Source organism: Orbicella franksi, chromosome 1 (genome assembly GCF_964199315.1).
Source record: "Orbicella franksi chromosome 1, jaOrbFran1.1, whole genome shotgun sequence".
NCBI classification, from domain to species: Eukaryota; Metazoa; Cnidaria; class Anthozoa; order Scleractinia; family Merulinidae; genus Orbicella; species Orbicella franksi.
Genome location: NC_138145.1, coordinates 15,592,511 through 15,618,567, shown reverse-complemented (window position 1 = coordinate 15,618,567; position 26,057 = coordinate 15,592,511). Strand labels below are relative to the sequence as shown.

The following is a 26,057-nucleotide window of genomic DNA, read 5'->3' as shown; positions in this document are numbered from 1 at the left end:
ATTATCTCTGTCATACGAATCATAAGTGTTCTTATATTAAACTTAACTCGTGTAGAGGGACGAACAACACTCGATAACAATTATATCGAAAGATTACAGTCAGCGTGCTAGTTACATCTGTATATAACCAGCAAGCATGGAAATTTACGCGGTGATATCAAAAGATAATTGACCCATATTGTCCACTATCTGTACTCTTGATAATCTAACTTCTTATTCCTGAATTTGCTTGGTGTATCTGGCCACAGCCTTAGTTCCTTCACTGACTGCATGTTTGGCCAGCTCGCCAGGAACAACCAAACGAACGCTGGCTTGCATGTCCCTTGACGAGAGCGTGCTTCGCTTAATATACTTGCTGAGCCTCGCAGCCTCGATCGCTATCCTCTCGAAGAGATCGTTCACGAACGAGTCCATGATGTTCATGGCTTTTCTAGTGATACCGAGATCCGGGTGAACTTGTTTAAGTACCATATTGATGAACCTGGCGTACGATTTGTGTGTTTTCTTTGGCTTAAGTTTTCCTTCTCGTTTCGTCTTGTTCCTCTTGATGTCGTTCTGTTTGGGCGCTTTGCTCGTATCTGGTATGCCGTTCTTCTTTGTTGTTGTGGCTTTTCGTCCTTTAGGAGGCATGTTGAATGTTTCACGCAATCGTTGAGGTTTGATTCACTTGGTGGTTGGACTCAATGTTGATCTGACAAACTAGCGTTTCTACTGTACATGTTACCTCGTTAATCATTCAACTTTTGAATTAAGTGGTTCAGGGGTGCCACGCAACGTAATTCTTGCATGGTGTGGCTTACATTCTTTGAACAAAGAGCATGTGCTTAATGAATGTTACAGTATTTTATGCAAACAGGAGAAAGCACACTTTTCGTGCCTATTTAAAATAATTCTTTCCCCCACTTTGACTGGCCGAGCAAAAAAATTGAAATTCTAATAAGCAATTTCAGTTGCTTTTTAGCTCTGTTTCAAAACGAGTTCGGTGTACAAGCTTTTATATGGAAAAGAGTTTGATTTGCCAGACAATGAACGGTCAAGAAAAACTCGTTTCCGTATGAAAGGTTGTACACCAAGACTCGCTTTTAAACAGAGGTAAGAGTAACTCATTGCAACTTAACTCATGCAACTTATTGCTTTACCGCTCAACTGACGGCCTAATTGACTGTGGAACCGGAATGCGCCCCCGGGGAATGCGCCGTATCTAAAAAAATTGAAGGTTTTTTTAATAAATCAACAGAACTTCTTAGAGCTGAAACGTGGCAATTAGATATTCTATACTGAGTATGGTTCTGAATGATGACAAATTTTATGTTTGCGGGTCATGAAAACTTATACTTTGGCTCGATTCCAGTTGTTTGGGTTTGTTTTGGTAGGCAATAGAGCGATCATTTTATTTACTCAACACCCGCAGTATCTGTGCTATTTTGCTCTATATTTGAACGCAGTGTATTGATGGCTTCAGTCTTTTACTACAAAGATATATTAGTAAAGGTAACGATGCAAAGAACCCAGAAATTCTCAGCTTTTTCTTTGTTACCGAAAGAACCCAGTTAAATGCAGCGCATGCGCAGTTGCTCGAAAAATTGAGACCGATTGCTTTTGCAGAAACTTGCCGATTTCTAACGATCCAGTCGTTAGAATTTCAAGAAATTTGGCAAAAAAAATAGTTCAGAAACCACGTGAATGATCTATCACAAAAAATCTGAATTTTGACATAGGGAATTTTAAATAATTCAGAACATGCAGTGAAAACGATTTACGGCGAATTACGAAAATCGTCTATGTCAAAATTTTATTAGAAGAGTGTTGACAGAAGGGATTTAAAGTCAATTCGTAGTGGGCAAATGATGAAAAAAATCTAACGTCTGGATTTTTTTTAAATAAACAAAAACCATTTTTTAAGCCTTGTTTTTAACCAGCCCCGTTGCCATGGCAACAGCACACACCTTAGCCAAAATGCGATAATAAACCCTTCTGAGGTTAACCTTGACTCTTGCAGAAAACGGGCGCCAAAGCATAAATAGTTTAAAAGTAATAGTGAACTAGGCAAAGGCACTTGAAAACTGTGTTCGGCCACCTTAACATTTTTGACCCAAAAAGTAACCCCTTCATATACTTCGTATACCTTCCAGACGTGTTACCTCTAGGGTTCGCATTCCTATAGTAGAAACATTGCAGCGCATTTTATACCCTGGGATTGAGTAACCCCTTAAAACTCTTGCATGAATTAATTAACTGTGTCTGTTCGAGACATTTTGAAAGAGCGTCAGTATTAAATGCCTAAATGACCATTTTCCCCACCCCTATCGGGAGGGGACTCCGCTTAGTCCATTATGAAAGTATCTCCACCGACTCTGATTAAATTTCCGTTGCTTTCTCTCGAGTCCGGTCTCATTGCTTCCCCGCCGGGTAGTACCTTCGAGGAATGAGTGTGGGCTCCGTTCCTTAGCAGCGATTGGTGATGGTGCCTATCCCGTCCCCGATCATAGCTCGCCCAGTGTATTTGCAAAGTTTTTCAGTTTCTTGTCTACTGAGCCGTTTGTGAAACTCTCCTTCATTCTTTCTTTGAAAGAAATTTGACAGAACCACTACTTCATGAAAAAAAAAAAAAAAAAAACAAATATGGAGAGACAGTTTCGTTGAGAAACAGTTTTATCCATCATGTTTTACTACATCTCAAATAGATTTATATTACACATAATCGAGTTTCTTCGCAGGAAATAAATTTTCTAATAAATGGATTGCAATAATATATCAAAAGTGTAAACTCATAATTCTTTTTTTTCGAAACCATCAAAAATAAACTCTTATATTACTTTGTTAGTGAATCTCCACAAGAATATATGTACCTTTATATAGCTGATTTTAACATTTAGACCGCCATGAGCTAGCCAATCAGATTGCACATTTACCTGACAGTCGACAGGTGGGTTACGTTAAAAGTGAATAGTCAACTTTCCTGTGCCTCGTTGATTATTACTCGTAGAAAACGAGACCAGTTGGTTGAATTATTTTAAAAGAAGCTGCATTGTCCTCTCTCACATAAGGTATATGTTTCTGTAATGTAAATGAACCGGGAAGTCACATGACGTGCTGACGGCTAGTTTGAACGATAATATACAGGCCATTAAAACGCGAATCTAGTTCCCAGCTTGGTTGCACGCACTGTTCTAGACTCCTAAAAGTCAAATAATTTCTATAGGCTATAAATGATATAAAAAATATATTTTTTCCTATGTATTTGGGTCGAAAAGTACAGACAAAATATAACACAAAGTTTCACGTTCCAACTATCATTTCCCCCGGTTTCAGCCACCTCTGTAATCCCGTCTCACTCCCTCTCTTTGTACCTTCCACATCCTTCTTGCCGCCTTTGGTCGAGGATTTCTGCTGTGTCCCCGGCCTGTTTCCCTTTTCTATACACAGATATTATTCATGTCTTCATGGACAACAGTTGCTCGACCGCCGAATGTGATTTCGGTCTCAGTCGTCTCGTTCCATAAAACTCCAGCACATTTTTAAACATATCTGTATATTTGGAGTAGTCCATCCCTGTCGCACATTTTGAGCTTTCAGCTGCTCGAGCACTACACGAGTCTTTCTGAGGCGAATTCAGTGAGCTGCCACGTAAAGATAACTGAGAAGAATGTCCGCACGCCGTGTGTAATCCACGAATACCCCGTGCTTTTGCTGTAAGTTGCTCCTTTCCGTTGCCGGAGATATTTCCCAGGTCATTGTCTCGGTTTTTTACCCACGCGTCGCACTTTTCAATCGGCGAACACTGGACACCAATCGTTTGAGGCTGGCTTTTGCTGTCAGACCGGTGATTAGTTGTCGCTGCACCTCCTAATTCTCCTCTCTTGACAACTAAGTTCGCAGACGATCGTCTCTCCTGAAATGGGGTATAACCTTCGCTCTGAAACAAAGTCAGGTTCGTTTCATTAAAAAAATGCAACAAAAACAAGTAGAACTCAAGCAACCTGACCGACGGCTAAGCATTGGATAAAGCTAACACTAAAGAGGTTAATTTGGAAAAAATAACAATCAACTGGACTATTTTGGGTTTTCTCGTCAATGGTATTTCTTTCAAATCCTTAGTCTGTTATGAAAGACTTCATCCGATTACCCCTTCTTTACTGACGTGAGATATACTGTAGCTTCAAAACTGACTATCCAATACTTGAACTAAAACAGGCCCTTTTCGGCTATCGGTAAACGTATGAAAACACGTTCTCGGCCCTCCTTTCCTCTCCTTTCTCGTTTTTTCCTAGGAAAGTGTATTGGCAGGTAACTAAAGCGGACACGATCACTCCAACTCTGTGAACCGGATTCCGTGACCCAGGCTGATCGATTGTGGTTCAGTTTCAAATTGGCGTACACATAAGGTTTCATGTGTAATCTTGATGATATCTCAGCTTCATTCCCATCGAGAAAGAAAGGACAACTACAAGGGAGAATAAGGAGAGAGAGCCTGTGATCGAGGCTGATGATGTTAACAGATACCGACCTGTTGGCTGGAGTGGACCAAGTGACTGACGTCACCATTTCCATGTGACGTAATCTCAAGAGTAACGTCTATGTGTGCTTGGCTCCTGAAAAAAAAAATCAACATTCCCTGATGCGTCAATGTCTCTTATAACCAGCTACAGAAGAAGCTAGAATTTATCTTGCATTCGCAGCTTTCATGTCTGCTCATTTAATCTAACGTTCGTTACTTTTTATTATATTCCCCTCTTCTTTCTCAGTAACACTATTCTCAGGTTTTTAAGTGAAAATTCTTGTCTGTTTTACTAATTTGTTTTCGATTGATCATACGCGACCTTGACATAGCCTGTGAACAGGTTCTTCTAGTCGAGGAAACTGACGAAGAGAAAGCGGCCATTTCACTCTCAGTCAGTTGCTTTTTCGGCCGTTCCAGCCGCGCTCAGATCAGACCCTAGAGTTACTGGTCGTTTAGCCCCCAAGTCGATTAGCCCCTTAGCCGGTTAGTCCCCAACCAGAAGTCGATTAGCCCCCATATTCACGCTTAAAGAACGAGAAATAGACAGTGTTTTCGACTTCTGGTTGCATGGGGGCTAATCGACTTCTGGTTGGGGGCTAACCGGTGAGGGGCTAATCGCAGCCGGAGCCTGTTCAGTCAGGCTACCGTGACACACTACAGTGACAGAAATTGTGAATCAAGAAGTTAAATTAAACTAGTGTTCCATGACATGATACAATCAGCTACCATCGTACAATGCGCCCAATGACACGAAACCCGTTTACTCCTTTAGTAATAAAACATGTCTCGACAAATTTTGCTTTGAAAACGTCTCTATAAAAATGTCACCGTCTGGCTATTCAGATGTCCATATTATATCAAATGTTCTGCATTTTTACGATTGACCTAGCCTTCTACGCAAACATTCTTTCGGCTCGCGACGATTAAAAGCAATCAAAACATAATGAAAGCATTAACTATTTATTACACTAATGAGAAGTGGAACTTTACGAATCAGCTGCTACACACACATATGACCAATTACTTAACTCGCTAATTAAGTTCTCCTCTCTTTAACACAGTAGCATGCGAGTTTATTGAACAGCAGTTGGTAACCGCTGTTGAACTGAATACGTGCGTGTTTAGATAAAAGTCAACATTCTAGTCGTGTGGATGTTGTAAGTTACACGGTGTTGTCGATTTCGTGTCAATACAAGACTTACCACTGGGATACTTTGGCGTTAGTTATTTTCCTGTTACCAACAGTCGGTCGCCACTGAAGCTTCCTTCCGTGAAATTGTCCCGACATTGGCAAATTAGCCGGTCTACTCAATCCTTTTGAGGAAACAACGAGTGGCTTAACCGTATTGTCGTCTTCGGCTGTTTGTACTTCTTTCATGCTCACAACACTAGGCACGTTCTTGAACGTTCCATTTTCCGTGTGATCGCCGTTTTTTCCCAAATCTACGTAACTGTCAGACGCTCTGCGTCTGTCATTTTTGCTTGCCAGCTCTCTCAAGGCAGCCTCTTGCCGGTTAATCTTTTCGTTCCTGTACTGTTCGATGTATCTGCTCGGTTGTAAGAAGTATTTGAATTCACCCAAGTCCCCTCGATTCCTCGCAAATTGACGAGAAACACTCCTTCGTGGAGTGCTTGATCTTACTTCTTTTGAGTCTTTTAAAGCTGGAGCCGATCGTCGACACGACGGTTTGTTTTCGTTTAGAGCTGCGCGATGGACAATCCAGCCAGTTAACTGGGGCTCGTTCGAACCCAAAACATCGGTCGCTGTTGCCAATTCGTCCTGTGCGCGTGAAAATTCTTCGAGCGACAAAACAAGAGGATCGATCCCTTGTTCATCGTTATCATTCTCATCCAAAGTAGAAAACGACATTTCTAAAGCCCGAAGAAAGCTATATTACCTGATATTAATTCAATTGTGGAAAGCTCAGTTGCAATTGCATTAATGACTTTGTTTCTATGGCAATGCAGTTCAGAGGAATGTTTACTACAGCTCATTAGTTACACTACATAATCGACTTCAAAGAAGACTTTTGAAGGTCTGTACTGTTTAAGGCATTTTTAAGCCCGATCCATGCGGTTTTACAGACCCTGGAGTGTGAATTAACTAAAGTACAAGTCAGATGTAAGAAACTTCCCGTGAATACATCATTACGTATTTGTTTATAGCACACATCGCGAAACTACTGGGTTCGACCCCACTAATTAGCTTATTAAGAACACTTATCTCAACTGTTCTTTATTTTTTGCCCTTAAAGAGGCCTGTGTTCCGAGGTCCAATTTTTCTTCAGTCACTCTAGATACTCGTTGTGACGTTGCACCGTTTCATAGATCTTCACCGTAAAGAAAACCTAACAACAAAATCGATAAAATTTTTAAGTCGGTGTGATGTCTTAAAATGTTAACCAACTTTTCTTATATAGATGTAGACAGTGCACATGTATAGAGAAATATCGAAATAACAACAGGAGTTCAGAATTCGGTATGTAAAGTAGACCCCCGTAGGGAGATACCCCTAATGATCAGGAGTTTTCAAGACTCCTGTTGATTATCAGTTCAATTTTCATCGATTTCTAGTTCTCAGACCATTTCTCAGCTATCAGTAATTTTTGCAGATCTCAACTATCAGTTACATGGATATTTTTGTAAAACAGCTGTACCCTAACATGGTCCCAGAGGTTTTTCTTGATTTTTCTTCTTTTCGCTCTTCATGCGGAGAAAAATGAAGAGACGAGAAAAATCAAGAAAAACCTCTGGGACCAGGGTAGCTGTATCCCGACTCCCTCCCCCTATCCGGCATCCCCGGATGTGAACAATGCAGAGAGCTGGAGGGTGAAGGACCTTGAAGGGATGAAAGAAAGTAGACTAAAAAGATATTGAGAGGAAATAAGAGTTAAGTCTGCGAAACAATGAAATAAAAAACAAACGAATTTCTGGTCTGTTTTGTTTTGAGAGTTGAAGTTTCTCGCTTTGATTCCGAGCGAAAACTGGGTATAGTCTCTCCATGAAACAACAAATATGGCGGCCGTGGCGCAAAAATTTCTGGTGCGGTCAGTATGGTCTTCTTTTCTTAAGGTGTCCAATCGTAGAGCAACAATTCACACGAGAGTAACACTAGCTTCCACTCATGAACACCCATTGGTAGGTATTTTGTCTGCGCTTCTCCCCTATTTTTTCGCCCGTCGTTTGTCGCACTGCGCCCCAACTAATTGAACGCCTGGATGAGGCTAGTTTGATTGGGTCCTTGCGCACCCAAGCCTTACAGATTCTGACCGACATGGGTCATAACTTGTAAGATGTGACTGGGAACCTGTTGATCATTTAATCATGTAATCTTGTTTCTTTTAAGTTTCTGCTCGTGAGAGCTCATGGTGGCCTAACAATTTATATTGGAGATGCAAAAAAGTGCCGTTTTCATCTACCTTTCGCTGGTTCAGCAACCCAGGGGGGAGGGCGTACTCTACAAAGTTTTATAGGAGGAAGCCCAACCCCGAGGTCGAATCCCTTACCCTTTTGTATACCATTTTGACACAAAAGGTCCCTTTCACATACCTACTCAATTTTACTGTGTCCCTTTTCTAAACCCTTGGAAATTATGAAGTTCTTGAACAAGATCAGGGGAAAACATCAAGCATAAAACATCAGGCATTGCCAGATACAGCCATAAGGTGCATCTGTTTTAAATATTTTAATTAAAGGCCCTTATAAATACCTAAATGACAAATTTCCCTACCCCCTTCATATACCTCAACTTGTGAAACCCCAACCTTTTTATATACCTGAAGCCTGAAAAAGGTACCCCATTCTGGTGGAGCCTCCCAGTGTAGGCCATTATAGGGAGACCCCCCACTCCTTTTCTGTTTTGTAGGGCATTGGAGGCAGGAGTAAGTCATTAGAACAACATCAGAAGCAACAAATGGCTCGTGGCCTCCCAAAAAAGAGGCCAATAGCTGGAGTCAAGCATGTGATAGTGGTGGCATCTGGCAAGGGAGGGGTTGGCAAGTCTACAACCTCAGGTATAGGAGATTTCAAAGAAAGCAGAAAAATTCTCCTTCCTCATTTTCATAAACATTATATAATTTGATTAAGGAGAATGTAGAATCTGATCATTTCTCTCATTGTTGACCTGTTATGCCAAGGAGTGGGGATTGCCAAAGGCAATTTTGTCCTTCAGTTTTTAAGATGTGTACATCTTTTATTGTTTATATTTAATTTCCTGATTACGCTACATAAAGCATATAAAGACTTTTCAAACAAACTTGCTCCACTGGCAGCCCCACATTTGCAAAAATTGCAATGTTGCTTCCCTGTGTGACCATGCATGGCAGATAGAGCCTTGATTGCTTTGAGGGAAAGATGTCCAATCTGTAAGTGTTTGAGTGCTATACATACCTACATACATATACCCTATGCTTGAAATTTACAGAGTAGCTGTAGAGCTAATATCTTCGAGAACATAAGTTACAAAAAGAAGAAAATAATAATAATAATAATAATACTAATAATAAAATAAATAAATAGAACATGCTATATTACAATTCATTATTATTTATAAACTATATACAATATACAGTATTATGCATGCAGAGGGAAATATAACTTATAGATCTACTGTGGAAAGGCTTTATATTTAAGGATCTCCTGCTTGAATTGTAGAAAATTTAATGTTTTGTAAGTGTCTGGGAGAGAGTTCCATATTTTATTAGCTACATATGAAAAGGAGTGCAGACCATAAGTCGTTGTTTCTGGGTTGTGAAGGGTCAGAATATGATTACCGTGCAAATTGTAGGATGAAGGCCATACAGGGGACATATCTTTTAAATAACCTGGATAGTTAGCGTTAGAGTTAAAGTGTTCAGTGGAGGTTAGGTTCTGTAAATACACTTACTGGAATCACATTTCCAATTAAATCAGGCCAACTGAGAAGAATGGCCCTTTCCTCAATCTTCTTTGTAAGTGGAAATCTATTGAAGAGAAGTACGGCAATGAATGGGTTTGAAAAACACATTTTTGACTGATTGGTTTGGTCAGTTTGAGTGAACCTCCTTCAAAGGTGGTCCTTTTTTTGGAAATTTCCAGTCATACTGAACTCTTCCATTTGATTTCCAACCAAAAGTTCTAGAGGTTTTGGCATAATGGAAAGCAGCCACTGTTTGATTGATATTGTGAATGAATTAGCACTGCAGTTTTTGATTTCAAGAACTTCAAAATGAAGTTATCAGTAATAACTGAATTCCCACTTGCTGATTTGTTTTTGTTGCTGATTTTTGCAGTAAACTTGGCTTTAGGAATGCAAGCAAGTAATCAGGTTTGTATCAAGTGGCATTAAAATTTAAACTGTACTGTTGAACCATGGTACAGAGATCTAGATATCAGTTGTCTTGGAAAATTTGCTCATTAATCTTTCTTTTTTGTTCTTACCTGAGTCATGTTTTTTTTCCTTGGGGGGAGGGGGCGAGGAGTTAGATTTTGAGAGAGGGAATAAGAATTATTATTAGAGGGTGTTCTCCTTCAGATGATATTAGGGGGTTTAAGAAAACCATGACGGCAACAGCAACATTACTAAGGTTTAATGACCAGAACAATGGCTGTGCATGTGTGTTATCATTCTTGGTATCTTTCTTTGCCGTCCTCTGCAAAACAATGTGAAATGACTAAATTCTGCATTGTCCAGAGAATGTGAAACACAACAGTTCATTTTTTATTTCAAATGTTTCGCTGTGTCCCAGAGTCACTTTCGTGATAGTTTTGACACTAAGGAACAAAGGAAAATGAGTTTAGAGTATCACAAGATTCATAGTTAAAATATAAAATCATTTTTTAATCGACGTTGTCTTCGGCATTGCGTCCTGGTTTCTTAAACTCCCAATTAAGAATTTTTTGACATTCTTTTATTTGGAACAGTTTTGTTAAACACATTGTGTGTTGTCCTTAGTCGCTGCATGTTGGACTTCTTGATGCAGATATTTATGGACCATCTATACCAAGGATGATGAATCTTAATGGACAACCAGAGCTGACAAAACGTAAGTTAATTTGATCATTGTTGAGGGGTGCAACTAGGTAGGCTACGTGGGGGTGGGGTGTGGGGTGTGGGGGGTGGTGGTGGTGGTGGTGTTGAAGGAAGGACAGAGGGGAAATCTGCAGATAAGAAATTTCCTTCAGTCTTCAGTTAGTGTTTTATAATGTACAACTCTGTAGTTTTAAGAATAGTAGAAACTTCAAATCATGAAAATAGGAATAATGTTGTTTAAATCACATTTGAATATCTGTTTTTACAGCAGAGAAAGGGTTACATGACTGTGAATTTTAACATGGAAAGAGACATTTTTGTTTAAAGGGACAGTGTCCTGGCTGATTATTGATATTCCGTTTCTCAATTTTCATACATTTATATTTTGCCAAATGTCACCAATAGACCTTAAAATGAAAATTAGAGAGAAAGATCTTACATACGGAGCGAAATACAAAACTCAGACTTGCTCAACTTGGATTTCTGATTTAAATACGAATGAGTAACTATTTTTGTTTATGGCTTGTTCTTGAATGGTTGTCATCCTATTTAAATCAGCAATGACAGTTGATCCGGTCAGAGTTTTGTCCCTACCTAAAATGAACACGGAAGTAATTTGGGAAAGATGTAGATAAGTGTGGCAGGGTTACAAGGATAGTAGCCGATTACAGGCTCTAATATGCCCTGTTTTTCTTTCTACAAATATCATAATGTTTACAATATAAATATCAAATGTTAATGGTTATTTTTGGTATTGACAGAAGACCAGATGAAGCCTTTGGTCAATTTTGGCATTCCCTGGTAAGAATGCTTCCTTAAAATAATTCCACAAAGGCACATATGCTGATGCCATTCTTTACACAATCTTTGCCTCATTCACAAACAACTAATTTGAATAGAGAAGGTATGATACTGTATACAACTTGACTCCTGTCATGTTCCAATTGCAGTATGTCCATGGGATTCCTAGTGGAGGAAGGTGCACCAATTGTTTGGAGAGGATTAATGGTGTGTTAACTGTACAGTGTCTTCAGCCTTAGCAGAATTGAAGACTCACAGTTCACCTTTCTGACTTGTGTTCATCACTTGACTGTGAAATATGCAAAGAGAAACAAGACTGAAATTTGTCTGCATTTGCAGACGTTACCTGGCAAAACAAGTCATTCATCTCTTTGTTCAGTGATGTTCAATCAATGGAATCAAATATTGATTTTTCTTTTGAAATTTGCAAATTAAAGGTCATGTCTGCTGTTGAAAAGCTCTTACGGCAAGTGGCATGGGGTGAGCTTGATATCCTTGTGATTGACATGCCACCTGGGACAGGAGACACCCAACTGTCAATCTCACAGTCAATACCCATTTCAGGTCAGTTTTAAACATGAAATGGAATGAATGATCCAAAGGAAAATACTGTGTATAAGGATAGACTATTTTACACTATATCTTACAAGTGCTGTTTTGTTTTCACAAACATTTACAATGCATCTGAAATTTTGTTTCAAAAAATTGGCAAGATTACTGATTAGAAACATTCAACGTACAAATTAAGAACAAATTAAGAAAGTTATGTTTTGCATGGTAATTCAAGTATATTAGTATAGGTAATCCCATGATTTCAAGTGCAATTTGGAATAAATAAGCATGAGTAGATCATTCAAAGGCTTACAAGATTGCATGAGCCCATAGGGCGAGTGCAATTTGTAGTCTGAAATATTTACAAGTGCTTATTTATTCCAAATTGCACAAGAATAATCATGTGATTACTTGTAAAATGATACACTATTTAAGGTCTTTGTCTACACATTGTTTCCTTAGGCAGGCTTCGGTGTGTCTGGTATTCCAAATACTTCAAAACTACCAACAATGTTGGAAAGTCTCCCACAAGCTTTGGGTGATCTTTGACAATCTTTGGAAATTTTCAGAAATCTTCAGGAGGGTTCAGATGATTATCAGAGGTATTTGGAAAGGTTTGGGTGATCCTTGGAAGTTCTTTGAAAACATCCATTTACCTTTAGCGATCTTCAGAAGGTTTTGGGTAAACTTCAACCACCTTCGAAATACCTCAGATTACTGTCGGTAGTCTTCTATTTTCTTTGTATTAACTTTGGATATCCTTGTCGTAATTTGCACTGGTGTTTCAAATTTGTTGTGGTGTTACATGAAAACTGCACTCCTTTTTGGCCAATCAGAATTGAGAAATTTTTTCAAGTGTATTATTAAGCTCATAAGACTAAGGCTTTCTTGAGATGGAAGGGTTTAACTGTTTTGATTATTGTACAGGTGCTGTGATAGTTACCACTCCTCAAGACATTGCATTGCTTGATGCTCGCAGAGGAGCAGAAATGTTCAGAAAGGTCAAAGTTCCGGTAAGAGTGAAACAATTTCTAAGTTGCTTTTGTTTCTTTTTCAAAATGAGTATTGGGTGTAAAATCTTTCCAATAAAAATAAAATCAGTTTTACATAATTTATTTCATGCCACTCAAAATATTGTATATTGAGAGGAGAGTGTCAGACATTTTGTGGAAGGGCTAAGAGGCAAAATGGGACTTGGAAAATAACATGCTATTGACATTTGTTGATTGGAAGTCTGCCGTTTTGTAACAGGACAAATGAAACTATGACAGCAATGTCATGTTATCTTGTTTCACAACCAGTAGCGGATCTAGGGGAGATGCCCGGCCCCTCTCCCTTATTCTGGGTAAAAAAAGAAAAAATCATAGAAGGAAGAAAAGCCAGCAGTGCAAGCAAAAAACCTGCCCTCCCCCGGCCCCCCTTAGCTCAAGGTCTGGATCCACCACTGATAACCTACTGCAAACACTCATATGAGTTTAGAAGACAAAGCTTCAATTTTGGAAGCACTGACTTGTCTTTCAATTTTATATACTTACTTAAAGGTTCTTGGACTAGTCCAAAATATGAGCCACTATGTGTGTCCACAATGTCAGCACAAGGCCTACTTATTTGGACAAGATGGAGCCAAAGATGTTGCCAAGGAAATGGACTTGGAGCTCTTAGGTACAGTATAGTGCATGTTACATGACAGATGTATTAACCAAGTGTGATGGCTGTACAGAGAAAATGTTGGTCTGTACAGACAAGGGCAAGGACTGACATTCTGCTGATGCAGTCCTGAGTTTGCTTACTGGTTGACTGAAAAAAAGTTAGTTATAGTAACTCTGCGATGGACTGGCATCCCATCCAAGTCACTTCATGCTACTGAAACCGGAGATAAGCACTGGCCTGATGGGCCTCTTGGCTCGTATGCAGACTTTACCTTACCTAATTAATGGTAACTTTACCATATTTCCTTTACTACGAAAATATTGATCTTGCATAAGAAGCATAATTTTCTGACTTTTTCCCTTGGTACAGTCTCGAGAAACATTTCATTGAAATTCTCAGAAAACAAAACTGAGTGTTTTCCTTTGGAACCTGTCATTTCTTAATTTGTCAATAAACAGCATACTAAAGAGAGTAGTAAATTCAACTTGAAATGTCGGTCGTTGGTCAATGTTGGTATGTAAGAGAGCACCATTGCCTTCTGACTTCATTGATTTTGCAATGTTGCTCCCTTGCAGACTTTTGCAAGAAACAGTTTCATTGTTAGATGTCATATGAAAATATTTCAGTGAAAGCTCTATATAAACTTAATGTTCTTGGAGTCATTGTTACTTATAATAACTTTGTTCTCAGGTGATATTCCCCTCCATATCAACATAAGAGAAACATCAGATTCTGGAAAACCCATTGTAGTTTCTCAACCAGACAGTCCTCAGGTAATTTTAGTAACTCAAGAAAACGATCAAAAAAATTCCTGACTTCAAAGTTTCAATTCTCTTTATAAGTTTTCACCAAGTGTATAAAGTGGTATGTAATATAATTTGATACTTGATAATTCTACCAGAATTGCAATTTTGATTTCTTGACATACAATCCTGTACTTCTTCTCCCCAAAATAGTTGTTCAAGTTTGCTCTGAGGAACCTTTGCCATGCTACTTCGTGAATTTCTACACAAGCAGGTCATTCACCTATACACCTGAAGACAGGTTGTAAATTTAATTCAAACATCGATCAAACAAGCTACTCCTGAATACTGTAATGACATCTTAAAGCCCCTTCCTAACCCTTCCCCGAAAACCCCCAGCAATATCAACACAGGGAGCTCAAAGCTGCAGACGAATTAATACAACAATGGACCTGAGGCTTTCTATTGACATAATTTAATAAAGCAAACCTTATATGCAGACTATTGATAATTCATTTCATCTTATTTGAATTAAACAGACTTCTGCTTACAAAGCAATTGCTAGCCGCATCTTGGAAAAACTTTCCCCACACAGTGACCCATTTCCTGTACAAGAACCTGCAAGATGACAGTAACTAGCTACCATTTCTCAAAACAGTGAGTAGCCAAGATCAAATTCTGATGATTGGCTTTGCTTGGCTATGAAGGGCCACTATGAAAATGCAACACCTTGGAGACAGCCAGCCAGAGCAAATGTATGCTAGCCCACTTCTTGTGCTAGTCCAGATGTGTCTGTTGGAAGTAGACACCACTTTATAGCAGTTGAAGAGAAAGCAGAAATTCCCTCTTGGGCTCAAGAGAGTTGGCTATCCAATGTTATCATCATAGTGCTGACAATTTGCTAGCACCCATCTTGTTGACAATATTTTGTCATTGTTTTGTCAAATTAGCCTTAACTACTTACTCTTCGAGTGAAAGAAGCTTCATTATCTTATGAAGACAAGACAAAGATCAAACAAGTATTTTTCTGCTCAACAAATTTGTGTTTGAGACTCACTCTATGAGTTAACAAGGACTGTGAGTAGTCTCCCTCAGTAGTCTTATCTGGTCAAGCAAGGGCTCATCTGAATAAGATCTGTCATATTGATCCAAGTCCTGACAGTGGAGAAGGTGTACAGGTCATTCACTGATCTCCTTGGTACTCATTGGATTGGGGGTAGTCCAGAATGCAATATAACTGGCAAGCATCATAGGCCAGCAATGTGTGGAGAAAGCTATGTAGTTCACTATCTTTAGAATGCACTGCAGGTCTATGAACCAGCTAATCCATAGTGATGTTAATTTATTCACTCAAACATAGACTCGCAATGTGCAGTTCAAGAAAATTTCCATACTCCCCTCACAGAAGGGATTGGAAGTTCATGGGGGTGGGGTGGGGGGTCTATCAGACCAAAAGATTTAGACATGTATGAAGCTTAACTGAAATTTTGAGAGGGGTGGGGTGGTCTTAGAAAAAGTCCCTTCCATGAGGAAGGGGTATGGATATTTTCTTGAACTGCATAATGCATGTACAGAGGATGTAACTAGAACCTGTGTATGCATCTGGATTACTTACCAGTTTTTCCGTATTATCTAACTTTTTTTTTTTATGATACTCTATCATTTTCCTAGCAAAATCTGCTTTTTGTTGTATGCTTAGTCACTACATTCTTCAACAGTTATAGTCGAGCACAGTTATTCTGGTGAAAGGTCCTTTTGTTGAGTAAAAACTGAAATTCCTCAATTTCCCATTGGACTTTGTCTTAATAACTTGCTTGTTACTTTCACAATCAGAATCATTAGTTAGCTGATGCAGGGCGAAATGGTAACTGTCACTAACTCACTATAGATGGTACACTAACAACAACAATTTGTACAATATTGCCTATAACTGTCCAACTAGTGAAAAAAATTGACATATTATTTATAAGGCTAATCAACAAAGAAATAATAACACTGCTCACTAATGAGGAAGCATGAAATGCCTTGTTAATGTCCTTGCTGAGAAAGTGATAAGCTGCAAAAAAGCTCCTGGCAGTCATATGGAGAAGAGGTCAAACGTTTTACACATCATACTTTGTATATGGTGTATAAAAATAGATCTCAACCAATGCAAGTGTACCACAAGAATAAAAGATGTCTAAAAATATCTTGTTCGACAATGGTAGAGAGCTGTTTGTTGGTTTATGTTCACCCGGATTTCCCTCCTTACTCCTTGATCACAATCAACATTCATTTGGGTTTAGTTTCCGCATCTGAAACCCGCCGAATATAAATTGCATCTGCTGGGTGTCTAAAGAAAGAGAGGATCAATATGTCAGTTGTATTTGATTGGAAAAGGGCCTCAAGGGCTTCAAAACACGTTTAGTGGACATAATAAACTTACTCTTTTTCATCTTCCTCATACATGTATGACGCAGCTATGGCCAGCAGGCTGCCATCATTACTGAAACTCAATGAAGAGATACTGGTTGGGTAACGATGGAACTGAAAAACAATGTAACAATGTTGAGTTCAACATCAGCTGATAAAAAAGTTAATACAGGGCTTAGGGGAGAAATTTGACTATACCATTTGACTATACTGAATTTTTAACCCTACAAGTCAGCTTTGAAAGGGTAGAATAAGAGTGGGAAAAACTGCTTAGCTGCTCTCTGGCTTTTACAACAATTCAGTAATTACTTTTACCTTAGCCTACCTAGGAGTTGCAGCAGCCTGATGGTGAGTGTACTGGATTCCAGAACAAGCAGGTTTGAGCCCTGGTTAGGGTCAACATGCTGTGTTCCTAGGCAAGGCAGTTCATTTGGTTTCCAGAAATAATACTTTGTCTTGATCAAATATGCTTGAAATACATTGATTACTTCCATTCTAAGGATGCTGCCCTGTATAATGCACACTCCAGTTCTTTGGCTCTACACATATGATGCTGAACTATCACAAAGGATGTGTCTTTACTTGAGAGGAGGAAAAAATGTGCTAAAAATACGTATTGGTGTATCTTGTACCTGGCAAAGCCGCTTTTTGTTGAAGCCATCCCAGATGTTCACAAAACCATCTGAACCACCAGTGGCAAATGTGTTGTGTCTGAAATTGTTTGCAGGTAAACATTCAATTCCTTTAGATGAAGCATCGTTTAAATTGAATAGAAATGATGTTACTACAATTTCTACTTATTACTTAATATGGTTCTGACTGATTGATCATAGGCATCTTCATATCTATCAGATTCAACTTCTGTGGCTTGTCACTTGAAAGTGCTATTGACTATGAAATATCAGGGAGTTTGTAGAAAATGTGGCAATGGCACAATAGCAATAAGACCAGCAGCTTATGACCATTTCCATGGAATGGTCAATATGGCAAAATCCTGGCCAAGAAAGAACCAATCAGAACACCCACATTTACCTCAATACTATCCTGCCATATAATAATCTGCTATATCAACAGTAAAAAATACTTTCACTCACACATTATGGAAGGATATTGCATTGACAGGGTATATATTTTCCATTCCTTCTTCTTTTATACGATGACACTTAAAGGCATATTTCCTCTTCTGCACTTCAGGGCTTGGGTCAAAATATTCCACAGCTACTCTGCCCTCAATAGAGCTTAAGACATAACCTGTGTAGTGACAGCAAGAACACATACAACGAGTTCATAATACAATGGTCAGCATGTGTGTCTGAGAAACTGTCAGGCTTCCTTTTGAGGGAAACTTTTACCCAGGAGGAATAAATAAAATAATATTTCCTTTCATGGGAAACTTTTACCTGGAAGAAGACAAATCTCAGTATATATAAAAATACTCTATGGGTCAATGCCATAGGAAGCATAAGCAGTAATCACTTGTTGTTGAAGTAATAGATCAAAAACGAGTGCGAGTTTTTCATCAGGGGTTCCAAACACCGAGAAACAGATGAAAGCACGACGCCGAAGGCGGAGTGCTTTTATTGTTTCGAGGTGTTTGGAACTCGTGATGAAAAACGAAGCACGAGTTTTTGAGCTGGCTTCTCAAAGTAGCATGAGAATTTTTTTCGAAGAATAGGTAATTAGTAGGCGTGCTCAATAGGCTATTGTCTGTTTTTTATTCATATGGTAAATGAAATGAATCTTTTATATGCGGCCATGTGGGCAAGTTTTAAAGGTTGAATTTTTAATAAATTAACATTATGCCGCGTGATGGAGATCGAGTGGAGATCAGAACGTTTTCGAGGTCCAAAAACCTCTTCTCAAGAAAATGTTTTGGTGAATGATGCTGTTGCAGTTTCAACTAAGTATAAAAACAAGTGGGCTGTGAACATTTTTGCCGAATGGCAGAGGTTGAGAGAGGTTAAAGTTCCGGTATTAGATTGTGGCGGTCTCTTCAAGGACTACGATTTACACAATGTTACCGCTGTGAGTGTAGATATTGTTGGAATGGACGCTCTGTCGCTGAACTATTGGTTGTCAAAATTTGTGATGGAGGTAGCTAAAAAGTCCGGTGAAAGATACCCTCCGAAGTCTGTTTATGGTATCATTTGTGCCCTCAAGCGTTATTTGGAGGAGAAAAATGGATCAGAAGCTTTGAATCCTCTAGACGCTAGTGACAAAAGGTACTTGACAACTTTTAGAGCGAATTGGTTAGTAATTTAAAATGCACTGTTTCAGGACTTTAATTTTGTGTGTTATTTTTTGAAGGTTTGTCCTTTTCCGACGTTGCTTAGATGCCGAGATGAAGAATGGCGTTCGAGAAGGGCTTCACATTAAGTGTAAGAAAGAGGAAAAGGAGTTTGTGAGCGAGCAAGAAGAAGCAGTATTCTGGCAAAAGAAATTGCTGGGAACTACATCAGCTAAGTCGTTATTGAACACGATCTATTTCTACAACGGAAAAGTTTTTGGGTTGCGGGGGGGAGATCACAGAAATATTGTTGTAAACAACTTTGAAATTGGTCCAAATTTTATTAAGTTTGAAGAAAATGCCTCTAAAACTTATCATGGAGGTCTTTGTGATCTAAAGTATGTGCCGTGAGTGGTCAAGCACGTTTGTCATTCTATTGAGGAAAAGCACGAGCCGTGCCTTGTTGAGATATTCAGATTGTATGTAGGGTTAGTTGAGACTCATGCAAAGGAAGTTACTGCATTTTACTTTAAGCCATCAAAAACTAGGTTCGCATTCGATAAAGCGCCCGTAGGCATCAACAGCTTGAACAAGATTTTGCCTGACATGTGCGACGCGGCAGGCTTTAAACGCAAAACCGCTCACAGTTTGCGCGTTACTTGTGTTTCCTCCCTGTTCAATTCTGGGGTTGAAGAAAAATTGATTCGCGAAAGGTCGGGGCATCGTTCTAATGCATTGTTGCAGTACGAAAAGCCTACAGAGGAAAATGTGTCTAAAGTTTCAAAGATCCTAGGTCCAAGTGTTGTTAGTACAACTACATGTTTTACCACAGAGAAACAGGATCAATCTTTAACGGATGTTGTTTTCCAGAAAGGAAAATTCAAAAACTGTACAATTAATGTAACGATGTCTAAGAAGGAATATGTTGCTGTATTGTTGTTGTAAGCAATGATTTAAGCGGGAAAAATGCTGTATTTAGAATTATAATTAAGACTGATTAAAATTCAAGTTTCTTGATCAGTGTCTTGATCAGTTTTTGAACTAATCTACCGTGTCTTGATCGGTATGTTCATTGGGTATCAACATACATGCACCTGACCCAATTGATGTGAGCTGATTGGGTCATCAGCTCATGAATAATTAATGAGTTTGAGAACTAAATTTACCTTTTTTCTTGCTTGATTTACTTCACTAGCTTGATAAAGATTATATTTAGTTAGCTCGTATGTATTTTGAGCAGGCTTTCAGCTCATAGATGTTACATGTCTAAACAAATAATGGATGGTTGGATTGATTGAGGAATTAAGTAAATTTGGTTCAAGAACTGTTGATGTATGACTTGGTGCACTTATGGCATTCATCCACGGAGTATAGGTATTTATATAATAATTTAATGAATGTGCGCATTCTGATTGGTCTGTCAGCTATGGTTTATTGTGCCAGTAAACTCATGGAAATTTCACATGTCTTCTGAATTATTATATAAAAGCAATAGGCCACAGGTTTTTATGGTTTAGAGGCATGAAAAACCACTTGGGATGTTGGAAGAACACTCGAAGAATTCGTAAATCACTCACCTGCGGCTCATGATTCATGAATTCTCCTCATGTTCTTCCAACATCCTGCATGGTTTATCAGCCTATAAACCATAAAACCTTGTGGTCTATTGCTTAAAAAACTTCTTGTTTGAATCAAATTATATGCTGCAGAGTGGAAATGAGCTCTTCCCTTACCTTGTTTGTTTGGGAATGTACGGATACATCTTGTTTGGTATTTTAAACTAGATTCTCTTCTTTGTTGTACATATTGCTGTAAACAATTGTGCACCAATAACAAAATATTAGGAAACAGTATGAATGCAAAAGCAATCTATTAAGGGTTTAAACAACTTGCTAACTTAGCTTGCTTGAGCTGTGCTGGGGAATATTTTTGTGAGGACCTTACTGCACTTATCTGTACTGCCATGACCTCAGAACAATATTCTACAGTATGGCCCTTGCACTTGGTCAGTAATTAGCTCTTACTAACCGAGCAGGAGGTCTGTATGGGAGAATCTTGACCAAGAATGTGAGTACAGACCGAACGCCATGAGGTCTGTACACACGACTGAGGTCAAGATTCTCCCATACAGACCAACTAAGCTCAGTTAATAAGATGTTTAGTATATGGCAAACAAGAACAATTTAATTCATTTAATGTAACTGGTTTGTACTAGCTGACATTTTGCTTGTGTATGGTGATGAGCCAAACTTGACTCTGCCAAAGTTTGCTCATCAGCTATACTTTTTTTTCTCATCAGGCTTTTTGGCACTTCCATAAATAAATGTTGTTAGAAGAAAATAGCCAATATTTTTGCATTTTAGTTTGCAACTTTTTCACCACAAAATGTAACTAGTCTAGATACCGGTCTAGATGGGAAAATCTAGACCGCTTTCAATATTGATTTCAGCCAATCAAATTCGTGAATTTGGTAGTTCCCAGTCCTTGTGAGACACAACCATGTAAGAAGAGATGATTATTTACTATCAACTATTAACATTTGGATATTCAATCATGCAAAAATTTTAGAGGGGAAGGGGAGTCTACGTGAATTTAGCCAACAGCAGCAGAGTGAGAGGCAGCTGACCAAAAAGCAGGCACAATGATTGTCACATGTCGTTAGATAACAATATTGTTAGAAACTTGCATGCAGATGAAGCTTCATGAATTAATTTTGATGATGGTTACCGTGTACGACATACTAAACACACCGTGAAACCTATCATCATTTTGTAGTTCAGGTAAAGTATTTTTCCTTTTCTTTAAGAAGCGAAGTGTTCTCAGTTTCACTGCAGTCCAGTCAGACAAAAAGCAACATTATATTTTAGCTCTTACCATATTCCTAAGGTCCCAAACCATCACACGCCGTCCTGCCTGCAATACAACATTTCAAGATAAAACCTACATTAACATCAGTAAATGTTAATGAACCTCTCAAGTCTGCCCCTGTGTAAGTTAAGAGTAGATTGAAACATCTGCTAGGCTCTTATCAAAGATGATGTACACATAGTATTTAATAATCAAATGCTCAGTTCCAGAAAATATCCACACTTCCCCCACAGAAGGGATTGGAATTTCCTGGGGGGTGGGGGGTTCTGGAAGACCAAAAAATTTAAAGAAATGTATGAAGCTCAATCGGAATTTCCAGAGGGGTGGGGGGACTTAGAAAAATTCCCTTCCGTGGGGGAGGTATGGATATTTTCTGGACCTACACAATATAAAATAATAAAATCAATTACATGTATAACGCAAAATTGTTATATAAACCAAATCCTTACTGTGCCAACGACAAGACGCTCATCGGATGATGCCATTGTGTACACCTAAAACAATTAACAGACATGCATAAGCTTATGGGAAACATAACCACGCTACAAGAGGTGATTAATGAACTAAGAAGGACGTAAGACTTACATGAACCCACGACAAATCAATAAAACTGTTTTTTGTTTTATATTCTTTGATAAACCATGGAGGTTAATCCAATTACAGCATGTATAGAATCCAAACACTTACATTTATAATCAATACTATGATAAACAGACATTCTAGGTTTATGGCATAAAATGTGTATTTCTAAAAAGACAGCAAGTATTGATTCATGTTTATATTGACATCAATAGGTGTCTTGAGAAATTTAAATGAATCTGAAGTGTAAGGATAACTTAAAATTTAAGACCTTTTCAGGCTGCTCATATTTTCCAGTGCACTGATTTGTTCTTGGATCCCAAAGTTTGATGAATTTATCCCAGCTGCCAGTCACAACTAATCCTAGAGATATCATTAAAATGTTAAAACAGTATCATTAAATTTTTGCAACCTTGCTTATTGGAATGCTGATTTTTGGAATTAGTAACTGTGTTTTACCAGGTTAAAACTGTAAGATGTTAAATAAATGTCCAAATAAAATAATGTCATTGACTTTTAACAGTCACTTTACTTTATTCTTGTTGATGATCTGGATTAGATATACTCAATACAAACACCAGAGATCTATAAATTGGAAAATAACTCAAGAGAAGATGACTCTTTATTATTGGAGACGTGACAGAGTTTTTTCAACATACTGCAGCTAATTGTGACACGTTCCGTTAAAATGATTAACTTTCATGTTTTCAATTGCTGTACACAGATCCCTAATTAACTGAATGACATAGATAATATATAAGCTTCTACTTAAGAAATAGAAGACATGTTCCGTGTTTCTATTGAGTTATAGAAACATGAGTGGAAGTTTGGGAGAACGGGAAATTCTGTGGGAACATGAGCCACAGGCCTCTGTTTCTACAGCTATAACCCGATAGAAACACGGAGTACATGTTTTCTATTTCTTTTAGAAAACAGAGTGACGAAAAAAAGGAAATCAGCTTGTTAACTTTGATTATCAAACTGTAACTTCTCTTTGCTCGCGCCATCATTACGTCGACAACTCGTGCTAGTTCTGTGTTTCTTTCGAGTTATAGAAACACGATTTTAAACCAATCAGCACACATATTTTCTTAGGGGTGTTTCCTAATTACTCTTATTACATGCATCAGCAAAAAATCCTACCAGATTGGGGACAGTATTCCACACATTTGACTGCTTCATCGTGCATCCCTACAACTTGCTCAGCTGAAGTATTGAGGTCCACACTACACAAATAGGGCAAAGTGCAACTTAGATCATGATTCAGCTCCAAAACACTGGTGATTTACCTGGGTAACGAAATATTTCCTCCTACACATGTTTCATTTGTTTTGCTGACATCCTTTGTTAAATCAGACATGTATTATTTCACAGAAATTATCTAGAAACAGCATGCAAAGAAAGTCATGTCCGATAACCCAGAGCTAAAGCTAAAAGAATTTGAAGTTGGGTTAGTGGATTCTGTCCATCACTTGCTTGACAGGCAAGTGAAGTTTCTTGGGAAAATGTTTGGGAAATTCAAATTGTGCATTTTCAGAAAATATCCATACCCACCCCAAGGGACGGGGGGGGGGGGGGGGGGGTTCAAACATGAAAAATTTTAAAAGAAATTATGAAGCCAAACTGGAATTTCTGGAGGAGTGGGAGGCTTCTAACCAAAAAACCTTCTGTGGGAGGGGTATGGATATTTTCTGGAACAACACATTACAGGAGTACTGTAAGAGAGGAATTTTTTTGAGTCTAGTCAGAATGTCTTTCAGGCTAGTACATCATGGATACAGCTTGCCCAAAGAGCAAGCCTGAAAATTGTTTTTCTTTGCACCTTGAGAATGTGGAAGTTTGCAAGGAAAACCAGAATCAGTCTTACAATTCTTCAGGCAAATTACCTGTAAACATTAAGATATTATTTAATTTAAAAGACATTTAGTAGTTTCATCTTACCACATCACCGGAACAGTAATCAATAGAAATGTCCGGTAATAATTATTTTTCTGGTGCCAAGTTTAGAGGAAACATCGTAGTTACAGACACGTTTTTGACTATATCAAACCACTTGAACTTACACTTTTAAGGTATTGTCAAGTCCTCCACTGAATGTATGCACACCATCTTGGAAGCAGCAGTCTAGCACTGCATAAGAATGGTTATACTTAAGACGCATGTTGTTGTTCTGGACATCATAGAGCCTGACTGACTGTTAAAAGATTGGTAAAACATAAGCTTAAAAAAATTGAGGATGAATGAATCAAAAACATGTAAGCTCGCGTTCAGCAGGAGTACCCAACGGATCGTTTCAGTAAATGATCTGTTCGGAAGGCCTTTAATCCCCTCTGATTTTCTTAAGAGAATTATCACCTCGAACTTTCGTGATATGAGAAATTTAATGTCTGCTGTTTTCGGATTGTTAAAAATGTCGTTTTGGGTACCGAAAAAAGGTCAGCTATCATTTTCGGAAAGGCGATAAGACCTAAGGTTTTCGGGAAATGGACAAAAAAGCCCTTGTAAATTCGAGAATACTCAAGTTTCCCTAGAATAACCGAACAGATAAATTTTTTTTAGCGCAACCTAAAATTAACCTACAGAGCGTTAAAAGTACTCCAGATAGCCTGAAACAGCGTTTAAAAGCATTCAAGAGAAAACGGTCTTTGGGTGTCCCTGGGAAAGTACAAGGACTGTTAATCAGTACATTAACAAGTAAATGTACATAGCGTGAAAAGAAGCTTACGGTATCCCACGATGACACCACCAAAAAGGAAGCTGATTTAGGGCTGAATTTGACGGACGAAATCCCATCAGTAGGTGGTTGTTCAAGTTGAAATTCGTTTGGTCCGTCCGCCATTTTGCAAAATGTGCGCGCTTTCTCAATAACCACAATGCATTGTGATACTAAGTGCTCTGGACACCAGTCCGTCTCGACACAATGCGCCGAGGGCGAGAAAGAGAGGGCACTGGACAATGATCCCTCCGATAAGAGAATCGAAGGCTTGTTTTTATGATCCAAGTGCCCTTGATTATACACTTCTAGTGACGACTCGCATGGGCTTACCTTGTGTTACAGCAGCCCTACCCGGAATAAAAAATCGGAGAGAGCGTGTGTGAGTTGCCGTTGATAATCGCTTTCCTTACATAAATCGAATAGATTAGAATCGAATCGAATCGAATCGAAAAGAACAGAACGGGACGGGACGGAACGGGACGGGACGGGACAGAAAAGAAAAGAAAAGAAAAGAAAAGAAAAGAAAAGAAACGAAAAGAAAAGAAAAGAAAGGAAAAGAAAAGAAAATAATAGAAAAGAATACCAAGTTTATTGACCTGCTAGACTCCTGTCAATATCTCATAGCCTGGGTCACTTGGTATATACCACGACTTGCATTTGTTTTTTGCCCATTATACTGGTAGAATAGTTTTTTCTCACCTAAATTAAGTATTCATAACCCCAGAACAGTCAAGTAATCTGCACGGAAGTGGAAAGAAAACTCGAGCTCCTTGAGTTGCAATGTTTCAATATGGCGAACTGGTCTTAAAGGGCGGTGAAATATGCAGTGAAATGACAAAATTAGCTGTTGTGGAAAGTTAGATTCGAGATTTATTTTTTGTGCTGTTTTTAAGTTTTTTTATTTGAGCTAGACTGAAAGTTTTAGTTGCAATTACAGCGATGTTCAACTCTTCAGAGTATCCGATGTTTCTTTTGAAATGGTTGTCAAGTTGACGAAT

The 26,057-nt window shown here is 38.5% G+C and overlaps 4 protein-coding genes across 4 annotated transcripts; 1 reads left to right on the top strand and 3 right to left on the bottom strand.

The window, feature by feature from the left end:
- Positions 1-154: 154 nt before the first annotated feature.
- LOC145492518 (histone H2B 3-like) lies at positions 155-953 on the bottom strand. The gene has a single exon (XM_081471989.1). The coding sequence runs from the start codon at positions 628-630 to the stop codon at positions 214-216; it is 417 nt and encodes a 138-aa protein (XP_081328115.1). The 5' UTR covers positions 631-953; the 3' UTR covers positions 155-213.
- Positions 954-2,664: 1,711 nt separating this feature from the next.
- LOC145492424 (uncharacterized) lies at positions 2,665-6,446 on the bottom strand. Its single transcript, XM_081471874.1, has 3 exons — positions 5,704-6,446; positions 4,508-4,592; positions 2,665-3,916 (listed from the first exon to the last, which is right to left on the bottom strand). The coding sequence occupies exons 1-3, from the start codon at positions 6,369-6,371 to the stop codon at positions 3,434-3,436; spliced, it is 1,236 nt and encodes a 411-aa protein (XP_081328000.1). The 5' UTR covers positions 6,372-6,446; the 3' UTR covers positions 2,665-3,433.
- A 524-nt stretch (positions 6,447-6,970) lies between these two features.
- Positions 6,971-14,886, top strand: LOC145492434 (iron-sulfur cluster transfer protein NUBPL-like). Its single transcript, XM_081471882.1, has 11 exons — positions 6,971-7,639; positions 8,367-8,514; positions 9,772-9,806; positions 10,434-10,524; positions 11,273-11,312; positions 11,462-11,519; positions 11,750-11,876; positions 12,792-12,877; positions 13,406-13,526; positions 14,205-14,287; positions 14,797-14,886. The coding sequence occupies exons 1-11, from the start codon at positions 7,517-7,519 to the stop codon at positions 14,884-14,886; spliced, it is 1,002 nt and encodes a 333-aa protein (XP_081328008.1). The 5' UTR covers positions 6,971-7,516.
- LOC145492443 (mitotic checkpoint protein BUB3-like) lies at positions 14,711-25,489 on the bottom strand. The gene is made up of 11 exons (XM_081471893.1): positions 25,069-25,489; positions 24,407-24,537; positions 23,487-23,569; positions 22,615-22,706; positions 22,214-22,258; positions 21,771-21,809; positions 20,630-20,705; positions 17,764-17,920; positions 17,302-17,380; positions 16,683-16,783; positions 14,711-16,589 (listed from the first exon to the last, which is right to left on the bottom strand). The coding sequence occupies exons 1-11, from the start codon at positions 25,180-25,182 to the stop codon at positions 16,529-16,531; spliced, it is 978 nt and encodes a 325-aa protein (XP_081328019.1). The 5' UTR covers positions 25,183-25,489; the 3' UTR covers positions 14,711-16,528.
- Positions 25,490-26,057: the final 568 nt, after the last annotated feature.